Source organism: Babylonia areolata, chromosome 6 (genome assembly GCF_041734735.1).
Source record: "Babylonia areolata isolate BAREFJ2019XMU chromosome 6, ASM4173473v1, whole genome shotgun sequence".
NCBI lineage: Eukaryota > Metazoa > Mollusca > Gastropoda > Neogastropoda > Buccinidae > Babylonia > Babylonia areolata.
The window spans coordinates 3034071-3045111 of NC_134881.1; the positions used below are offsets into that span (position 1 = coordinate 3034071).

General features: G+C 44.2%; 1 protein-coding gene across 1 annotated transcript in view; it reads left to right on the forward strand.

Moving 5' to 3' along the window:
• Window positions 1-10926, forward strand: part of LOC143282653 (lysine-specific histone demethylase 1A-like) — a 30805-nt gene extending 19879 nt beyond the window's left edge. Inside the window, exons 16-17 of the mRNA XM_076588306.1 lie at window positions 1438-1519; window positions 8063-10926. Coding sequence (XP_076444421.1) covers window positions 1438-1519; window positions 8063-8274 — 294 coding nt within the window. The 3' untranslated portion in view covers window positions 8275-10926. The remainder of the gene's footprint in view (window positions 1-1437; window positions 1520-8062) is intronic.
• The last annotated feature ends 115 nt before the right edge of the window (window positions 10927-11041 follow it).

The window sequence follows — 11041 nt, forward strand, 5'->3', positions numbered from 1 at the left end:
GTATAACATGATGGTATCTAATAGCAAGTGGGTCTGTGTGGTCGTGAAGGATCACTTGTGTTTTTTCTTATGTAACAATGGTATATGTAGCAGTTTACTACAGGTGGGTTAATCTGTGACTGATGGGAAGCATCAGCTGTATGTGTTTTTCTTGTTATGTAATGCAATAGCAAGTTTTTGAGATGGTAATGGGATTTTTTGATCAGTCATTATTATTATTTTTGTTATTATTATTTACTTCAGGTGGGTTAGTCTTTGACTGATTGGAAGTGTCAGCTGTGTGTGTTTTTCTTGAGAAACGCAAAAGTAATATCAGTTTAAAGGAATGTAACCCCCATCCCCCCAAAAAAAAGGCAAAAAAAGACTGCAGTTGTACATATTTTATTATGAAAGGTGAAAGTGTGTCATGAAAGTTTAGAAGAAAATGTTTAAATAAGTTGTTTTTTTTTAAAAGAATGCAGATGAAATGTAAGTCACTTAGTAAACAGGTATAGATGGATCTTTTTAAAAAACAGTGCAGTTGGTGTGTTTTATGTGAGACTATAGTGTGTTATTTTAATTTTTTTTTTAATGTATAAAGAAAGAAAAAAAGAATGCTGATAGAATGTAAGTCAGTGACATATACTAGTTACAAACTGAATAATTAAAATGGATCTGTTTAGTAAAACAAGACTGAACAAAAAAGTCTTGCAGTCTCAGTTCCACAACAGTTGCAGTGATGAAACAATTTTTTTTCTGCTAAATGCAGAGGTAGAAAACAAAAAACCCAAAAAAAGAAAAAGGGAGATTCTGTAACGTTTGTAGTGTGTGCAGGGCCTGCAACACGTGCATTGGTTTTGCCAGTGCCAAAATTGGCCTTACACCTGTGTGCACATGTCCTGTTATCAGGCTGGCTTGGAACTACACTGGCTGGTTTAACACACACACACACACACACACACACACACACACACACAAAAAAAACTTTAAAAAATACACAACAGAAAAAAGAACATCATTAGAGGAAAACCCCAACAATTTTATGAGAACAAAATGTGTGTGTAAGAACAAGTGGTGTGGTGTCCGGTGGGCAGAATGGCTAACCAGGAAGCGGGGGTTCTGAGTTCACACAGGAGAATTTCCCTGGGCTTTGTATGGAGATGCAAAACAATAGATGCAAGAGTATATCAATAATGCCCCTCAGAAAGCACTGGAGAAAGAACATGGGGGAAAAAAAAAGAAATTGGAAAATATTTTCAGTGGAATTCAAGATATATAGGATACAGGGCAGTCTGTTTGCATCTGTTTTTTGAAAACAGTACCTGGTTTCTAATGTTGTTCCAGTGCAGATTTAATGGCTGAGTAATGGATCATTTATTATCAAATCAGCAGGAATCACATGTTCAGTTCTTGATGTAGATATGAAGTGGTTGATGCAGGTACAATGTTACATTTCAGCCCAAGGAAACACTTGTGACACGGTGGAGATCTGATCCCTATGCCAGAGGCAGCTACTCCTTTGTGGCCTCAGGATCTACTGGTAGGTTCTCATTTGTCAGATGTGCCTGTTTGTATGTGTGTGTTTATGTGTGATGAGAGAGGGTGAGTGTGTGTTTGTGCAAGAGAGAGGGGGAGAGAGAAAGCCTGAATGAGGGTGAGAATGTGAGTGTGTGGAAAAGAATGAAAGAGATATGTGGATTTGGTTTTTCTTCTTTTCTTCGAAGATGCTTAAAATGTGTGGCTGTTGCACATGACTTGATTGATAAGCCAGTGTACTCACACATTTTACCATAAATTGAAACTGAGTAATGTAAAACTGGAAGGCCCTGGCTTTCCATTTCACAGTAGAAAGTGAGAGACTGGATGGAGAGCTGAGACTGGATGGAGAGGTGTGTGCACAAACACTGTGTGGATTGTAAGGAAGGGCCTGCCTCACTGCTGGTTCTGTTTGTTCTCTTTGTCCCATTTTATGTGGGTAACATTTGTCACCATTTGTAAGACTTGGAACCAGGATTTCTGTTTGTTTTGTTCCATTTTATGTGGGCGAGGAGGGTTCACAGATGAACAGGAAATTTTCTATCTAAAATTACGTTTGAATAACATACTTACCGTGACCCAACTAGTGCAGACTCCGGCAGGGGTCTGACATTCCTGTCCTGTGCAAACTACTATCCGCCTATGCGGAGCAGACGAAACTACGGCCGATAACCTCCCGGAAGTAGGTAACCTCCCCTTTGTCCCGCTGGTTATCGCCCTCTTTTGACGGCAATATGCCATCACCAGCGCAGCAAGCAGGGAGAACAGGAAGCGGGGAGGACGGGAGGGTCTTAAATTTGGGTCACGGTAAGTATGTTATTCAAACGTAATTTTAGATAGAAAATTTCCTTTTAATTACACATACTTAACCGTGACCCAACTAGTGCAGAATAGCGCGACAAGGTGGAGGGCTCACCTGTTCTACTGTCTGTGTGCTGTGATGGTCTGTTGTGCAGCTACCACAGAAGCGATGGCTCTTGCGCCATCAACCCGCAGGCGTGCGACATCTCTCTGGTAGAAGTCGATGAGTCATTATCCCTAAGGCGATAGGTGTCCCTCAAGTAGAATTTGACGAAAGTAGAGTGTACTGTGTCGCCTAAGGACATTAGTGCGGGTAAAGAAGACAGAGGTCCACAGCTGTATTGTGGGGGAGGTCTGTGGACCACAGCTGAGCGGATGAGCGCGGATGAGCGTCAATGCAAGGAGGTGCGCATGTGGTTTGATCTGATGATTCCACAACGGATTTGTGGGCCGATAGTGGAAGTGGTTTTTGTGTTTGAAGGAAACTGTGGCATGAGACAGAGGTAGGTCACCGTGTTGGGCCTGCCTCAGGCATGACAGCCAGATCTGTGGAGCTCCTCCATGCGAGCTGATAGGCGATGGGCACTCCCCCCCCTCTGCCCCTCCCCCCTTTTTTGACGTTGTCAAAAAATGACAGCACTGGTATGTTGCCTATGCATAGGATGGCAGACATTTGGCAACAAAAGACTCGATGTCCCTGGTGTCTCTGGGACAGGGTTGTGTAATTGCCCAGGTAGGTACCATCACGAAGGGACATACGGAAGGCTTGGTGGCTTCTCTGCCTGAGTGTGGCATGTTGGAGTAACCTGCAGAAAGTTGTCGGCAGTCAATGGCTGGGTTGGATCAGGCTGTGGAAGTGCATTTCATGTGCCCACAGGCCACTGAGTCTCATTCTGTGGTGGGATTCCCAAATGGAAGAGGGCTTCCATGGGGAAAATTTTTGCTGAAGGTTCTTTAGTGAGAAAGGGGACCGGATCCATGACAGGCCTCTGGCTGTGAGTGGTGCGCACTGAGTCTGGGATGGAGCAGGGCGGGGCAGGGAGGTAAGTGGCTCAAGATGTGTTGTACTGGCTATTGACATCAAGGCACTGATCTGACATACGTTTTTAGTATGGCCAACTGCAAGGTGAGAGCTGTATTATCAGTGGTTTCTTAATTGCAAAGGGAAATCATTTGCAGCTTAGTCTTTCATGAATGACTATGTCTCTCAGACTAGAAGTCAAATTGCACTGGGACTTAGTGCTGTAGCCTTAGGCCTAGGTAGCCTTTTGGAACCGTCCCAATGATGAGTCCTAAGGCCCTCTTGATTGAGGGACCGGGGATGCAACTTGGGCAAAACACTCTCTACTATAAAATGTATAATCGAATTCCAGCCCGAATAGACTGGACAGCAGATGCCTCCTTTGCTGTTCTGATGGAGACTGTCGTACACGACTGATTATCATATACTGTTCCTAGAAGGACACCAATCAGCATGGGTAAATCAGGAAACAGCTGCTGTGTGCTTCAGGGACGAAGGTGTTCACCATGCAGATTATGTTGCAATGTAAGGAAGCCGGAAAGAGTTGACGGGGTCTTGTGGTGCAACCGTGTGTCAGAAAGACATGGTGCTTGCTTCCGAAGTGACAACAAAGTCATCCTCTGACAGGCCCTTGACCGAAGGCTGGGGCTCCATGATGGGATAGCCTGCCTAGGCTAGAAACCTCTGGAAGTGTCTCATTGGAAAGACAGTGCTTGAGGAGGAATGGCCATCTGTAACCACAGCAGTGGTTGTGTGTAGAGGCCGAAAGGATCGGGCAGGGGAGACTAAGTGCAGAAAGTGCTTTCAAATGCCAATTGTTTGAGACGTTGATGCTGGATTTGTGTTCAAGCAAGGTGATGGGGTGAACTGATGTGCTTGAATGCGGCATCTGCCGTGCTGGTATGAGTGGGCAGAAAGGTACACCCCTGTGGCTAATGGACGGTTCGTTGTGCTTTGTGGGACGCATCCGTCCTCGTCAATATGCCTTTCTCCCAAATGTAGAGTAAAACAATTATGACCCAGGCCTTCTGCTACTAGAGAGGAGTAGAAGAGATGGGCTGAGGGTGATTGTCTCCTGCCCAGTGGGCAGTTTTTGGGTCCGCTAAAACTTGTAAGGCAGGATAGACACCTCTTCATGGGAAGGCTGGCTAGGATGTAGGGCCTGTGTGGAGCTTTTGTCACAATCACAGTGGTGCAACCAAGGGTTGTTTTAGGCAAGGGGAGAAAGAAGGGATGCCTTACAAACTTGGAAGGAATGAAAGTCATGTGTGTCCAGAGTGGCACCTCTAAGTTGGACTGCCTCATCCTTCCTTGTGCAACTCCAGCCTTATGGGTGATTGTTGCAGGCAAATGAGTTGGGTTGCCTTGTCCGTCCTTGCACCAAGAGAGGCATTCTTAGCCCTGTGGGTGTGAAGGGGGTGTGTGTGGATCCCAAAGGACCAACCCCTACTGAAATGTGAAGGAGCATACATTCAGGCGTGAATGAGGCTATTATTATTTTATTTTATTTTTGTGAGTGCAGTCGTCCTCCAAGAGCAAGGTAGGGATGAATTTATGACAATGAATACATATATGTGCCGAGGGAATAAAAACTTCCATCAGCTCAAGTGATGATGTCAGAAGTAAGCCAATGACAAGAGATCGAAACACAAGAAATAAGCGGCTGTATAAGCATACATGTAGCGTGCACAGATATACCCAAGTAAGTGGGTAAGTGTGCATAATCATCAATGGAAAGGAATCTGTCCATGCACCTACATATGAGATGTACATACGCATATGAATAAAGTGCCAGTACGTAGAGGCAGAGAGTTCTGGGCATTGTGAACAGAAGGCCGCAAATGCAAGTGTGCCTATATTGCTATGTAGGGAATCTCAATGAATAGATGTCAATGAATAGAGATAGAAATATAATTGTACATGTTAATATGAAAGTCGTCTGAACTTATCCCATAAGCACATACACATGTGTATACCGATGGATAAGTACGCATCTATAAGTGAAAGCAGAATGTGTCTGAATGTAGCAATATATCTCGTATATATGTATATATGTGTGTGTGTATATATATTTATATATATGTATATATATATACATATATATAGATTTTTTTTTTTTTTTTTTTAATATGTATATATATATATATTTCGTGATTGTTGCTTGTGATAATAAATCAAATGGATAGAAGGGGAAATATTGTGATGCATTTCCTGTGGCCAATAGCCTGAGAAACAGCAAGAAAAGTGCAGTTGCTATGCAAAGATGTGTAAAGTCCCTGACTGGGCATGAGGACCCAATGAGAAACCGAAAGAAAACATCGTTGGTGGACAGCACGGGGGGCAGGAGTGATGTGCTGTGTCGGCGGAACTAACCACAGCTTCAAGCGCCTAGGTTACAAATGTGGAGTTGCCTCCCTTGGCGCCGAAAATCGTCGAAAAGGAATGTGTCTTTAGAGCACATATCCCCCTTGTGCGACGTGTCCTCGCTGAACAGGGAGGAGTGTCATGTTGTGTGTGAGAGTCCGTGGTTCGATGCCACCGTAACCGACACAGGTGAAAACGAGCGCAAGGGGAATAATTATAATGTCCCTTTGTGCCGTGGGCATCCCAACCCGAATCGGTCGCCATCGGACGCGAGACGGTCGGGGCATGTAGCATGACGGCGCCGTAATCCAGTGTTATGGGCGTCGTGGACGAGGGGGTGACAAGTCCGTCGGCTTGCCGTGGGATGTGCATCCCCCTGTTGCTGAACGGCGGTCCAATCTCGCGAATAGCTCCTGCGAGAGGACCGACGTTCGGTTGTCAGTTGTGTGTTGACGGATAAAGTGATAGACAAGATCGGCCCGAGCACTGCCGAGAGGCAGGATCGAGTTATTAATACATTTAAGAATTATCTTGATATTCATTGTGAAAACTTAAAAATAAAACTCATTTACATATTTTCTGATTTTTCAGGCACTGCGCACTCAATGTTGAAAAATGCAACAGACATACGTGGGGACTCTCTTTTTCTTCCCCACTTCAAGCGGGTAAAAGGCCTTGTCAGGCTTGCACGCCTTGATATTGATATATGATATGATATAAGAGGAACTCCAACGTGGAAGTGCCAATATCAGTCTGGGAAACAGCAGAGTTAGGCAATGGGGCAGAAGAATCCAACACTGCCAAAGTTCCAATGGGCGTGCACGTACCTGCTCTGTGGGCGCAAGGCGCCGCACCAGAAGGCAGAGTGGTGCATAATTGCTGCAGCAAGTTTAGCGATGAGTTGCTGATTGTTTAGTTGAGTAGCTTGCTGAGACACCATTAGTGGATGGGAAACAGCAGCACTCGGCGGTGTGGCAAATGGGGTCATCACCGCATAGCTTGGTAGGACCGTGCACACGCTCGCACTGAAGGCGAGGAGCAGTGCCGGTGCAAGGGAAATAACTGCGGCAGTCACCGGCAAGGGTGCCGAAGCAGGGGTTGCCTCCCTTGGATCGGGTGATCCGGACAAGGAGGGGGGTGCACGCGTATGGGCAAGCGTGTCCCCTAGTGGTCCACCTTCCTCCCTACACCAGGGGAGGGCATCCCTACACGCCTCGGTCGCTATTGGATCCGAGACGGTCGAGGCAAGCCGCGTGGGGGGTCGCGTGATCCGATGTCACGGCCGCCACCACGGACGCATCGCACATAGGGCCCAGTCTAACGTGCGGATCCAAGACAAGCTGCCTTTTTTTTTTTTTTTGTCCCCAAGGGATTGTGGCCATTCCATTGGTGCAACTGTGGGTATGGTAAAGAGATAGAGGAGATCGACTCGTACACTGCCGACTGGCAGGGCCGAGAAAACGCGGAACGCGTCGATTGAGTTCGCGGATCGATAAAAATGACATGAAAGGTAACACTGACCTGAGTGTGTGACCACAAACCTCTAGAAGTCACCAGAGGAGGTGGCGGAGGTCTGGAGTCGACCGGAGGGAGCGGAGGAAGTGGAGAAGGCGGCGGGTTGGCGTTGTTTAGAGGGCCAGTAGTAGAGGGCCCAGAGTGTCAGCGAATCGATTGCAATCGCGCCTTAATTTTAGCACGATTCCCCAATCGAGCTACATAATTATGTGACCTGGTTGGAGACATAATTTGACCACAAACAAGAACGCCAGAGGATCGACAGACAGACAGAAAATACGAAAAAACTTAGCCGTATGAAGAGCACAGGTACAGGAGTCATGATGGCTGCCGGAAAAAGAGGGCGATAACCAGCGGGACAAAGGGGAGGTTACCTACTTCCGGGAGGTTATCGGCCGTAGTTTCGTCTGCTCCGCATAGGCGGATAGTAGTTTGCACAGGACAGGAATGTCAGACCCCTGCCGGAGTCTGCACTAGTTGGGTCACGGTTAAGTATGTGTAATTAAAATTGTATTTCAAGACCCAAGTCAGGCCCTTTTCATTAACTGCAAAGAGCACAGCTTGCCTGATATGGGTGTAGGTGTGGGGTGATGTGGGCAGGGGAAGTGCTTAGTAATAGTATTGAATAGTCTTAAATAGAATAAAATATCCAATTGATTTAAAAAAGAATTAGCAATTTTTTGTGGATTTTCTTCCTAATATAAATTTCATTCAAGATTTTTTTGTTTTGTTTTGTTTTGGTTAGTGATATTATACTAGATGTTCTTTAGTGCATTGATCTAGGACTTTGCTTTATTTTCTGTTTGTATGACAAGGTTGTAACATGTTCACTGATTCTGCTTTCAGGCAATGACTATGATCTGCTTGCCACTCCAATCAGCATGGGCCCGAACATCAAACCTCGACTGTACTTTGCTGGTGAACACACCATTCGCAACTACCCGGCAACAGTGCACGGGGCTCTGCTGAGTGGGTTCAGAGAGGCAGGCCGCATTGCAGACACATTCCTTGGTGCTCCCTACACTCTGCAGCCCACCGCTAAGCCAACCTCCACCTAAATGGGTCACCTGTGAAACTGGGTCATGGTTGTGTTTTTACAAAGTCACTGTCATTTCCAGTGCTATCTCTGCACTTGACCATCTTTTGGTTACTCCTTCAGTTCAGATTCACAATGGCATTGACCGTTGTACAACAGAACAAATGAAGTGGCAAGTGTTCTTCCACATTTTTGACATTGGTTGTTTTCAGTTTCAAGATTTGGTTTTTGGGTGATGGTGGATGATGATGAAGAGCATGAGCAAGAGCCCTGGTTGAGGTGTAACCAGTGCTGTGCCAAAAAATCTTTTTTTCTTCTTTTTTTTTGTCAGGACCTGGCACAAATGCTAATAATGAAAGAAAAAAAAAAGGCTACTACACTGCCATTTTATTCCACACCTGGAAATCAGAATGATGTTGACAAGTCCCACCATCTCTATGGCTGTTGACCTGCCCCCTTTTTTGGGGTGGGGGGGAGGGGGTAGAATATTAACTCCCCATTACCATTATGTACCATTTTTGATAGGTACATGTGTAACAAAACCAAGGAAAAGTTTGAATTCACAATGAATACAGTTCTTCATTTTTTTTTTTTTTTAGAAATGTTGATGTTTGTACAAAAACTGATCATTCTCTGAAACAAGTAATGTTGGTGGTGGTGTAGGAATGCAGACGACGATTATGGACAAAGAGAGCAGTGGTGGAAACATGCGATCTCTACTGGCTGGTGCAGCATTCCTCATGAGCAGCCATTTCCAGGAGACTTGATTTATTCTGCAGAACTTACGATTGAAACTGAACATTGTCAACGCCAGCCACAGACTGGTTGAGAAAACATGACTGCTGGCGGAAGAGTTTCGTTGTAGGCTGACAGGATACACATTAAAACTGATCGTGTACATATAATTTTTATATGTGGTGTCTGAATGTGTAGACTTTTTATACGTTAAGGTGTGTGAAATTGAAGTGTGCATGTTATGTTTATTATCACTGCATGAGTTTGTACAGTTGTTGGTGTTGATGACATTGCAATTTTTTTTTTTTTACAGATCATAAATTAATTGTTTTGTAATAACCCACTCTATGTCACTGTCATGAATGTTGCTTTTTTGAGGGGTTCATTTGGTATAATCAAGGCTGCAAGTCTACCAACTGCCAATTTTTAGCACAGTCACTATGCTAACAGACCTGCCAACTGCTGTGTTTTGAGCTTAGCATGCTCCTTTGAGCTTCAGAATTGTATGTTGTTATGCTCACCAATACTATACAGGATATGTTGAAGTAGGAAAAATAAAGCAGTGATAAAAATAATATGAATAATTTAGAAGACTGATACTGAAAGTAAACCGTCTTGAAAGGGAGATGGCAAGCCTGTAGAATTTGTGAGGCCGTAAATGTCATCCAGCAAGTTTTTTTTGCTTTTATGACTCATGATGGGCCAAAGCCAATCACCTTCTGTTCTTGAGAATACCATTATTGAGACTGATTCTCTAATTCAACATCTTCCTGTTGGGGGATACCAAAAAAACTGACAGCAATGAAGTGGCATTGATAACAAAAAGACCATCCACAAAGTGACAATGTGCAGCTTTCAAGAATGAATGTTTGTCCGTTAGCTCAAGCCATGTATTCTGTGCTGCGTGTCAACTAGAAAACGAAACAACCTCTAACTCTTTGTCATTTTGTTTGAATGTCAGAATTTTTTTTGTTTGACAAAAGTCACAAATGCTTGGAGTTTTTCTTTTTTTAATGAAATATCCAAGCTGTAAAACCATTATTAAAAGCCAGGAAAGGTTTTGATTTTTACAGCTGACTTCACTTTAAAAACAACGAAATGATTAGGCTTTTTATTGCAATATTGTGATTGCCAGTCATGATATTGAGAAACGAGTTTTGACATAATTTTGGCATGGCAAGTGTTGCCGTTTCTCTCACACACTTGCTTGTCTCAATAATGAAAATGCTACTGTCAGATCTAGGGGTTGGCAGGTCTGGGTGCAGGATGGAAAAGGGCTTGGGGTGGGGTGGAGGGGGTTAAGGTTATTCCTCTCCAACATGTCAAGGCCTGATCAGCACTTTGGGGTTAAGGTTATTCCTCTCAAACATGTCAGGGCCTGATCAGCACTTTGGGGTTAAGGTTATTCCTCTCAAACATGTCAAGGCCTGATCAGCACTTTGGGGTTAAGGTTATTCCTCTCAAACATGTCAAGGCCTGATCAGCACTTTGGGGTTAAGGTTATTCCTCTCCAACGTGTCAGGGCCTGATCAGCACTTTGGGGTTAAAGTTATTCCTCTCCAACATGTCAGGGCCTGATCAGCACTTTGGGGTTAAAGTTATTCCTCTCCAACATGTCAGGGCCTGATCAGCACTTTGGGGTTAAAGTTATTCCTCTCCAACATGTCAGGGCCTGATCAGCACTTTGGGTTTAAACGAAGGTCAGGTAGTTGGACCCTTTTTTCCCTTTGTTTTTCTCACTTTCAAACAGCAGATGTATGTATGGATCAAGCAAGCCTCAAACATGTCTTGAATAAAACTGATGACCACGATTATATATCATGGTGACTTTTTTTTCCCTAGATTTGCTTGGCGTTTTATAAATGTTTTTTCAAGCACATTGAAACAGATCCTCCAGCTCTCCACCATTGATGGTGATCATATCAACATTAGCTTCCATGGGCAATGTAAACACAAATGTTCAAAAAAACAAAAATAACTTTCAAGGTTGAGAAAACAAGGTGGTAAGCATAGAGTACCAGTACTGTAATGAACAAGTGGGAGACGGACAATAT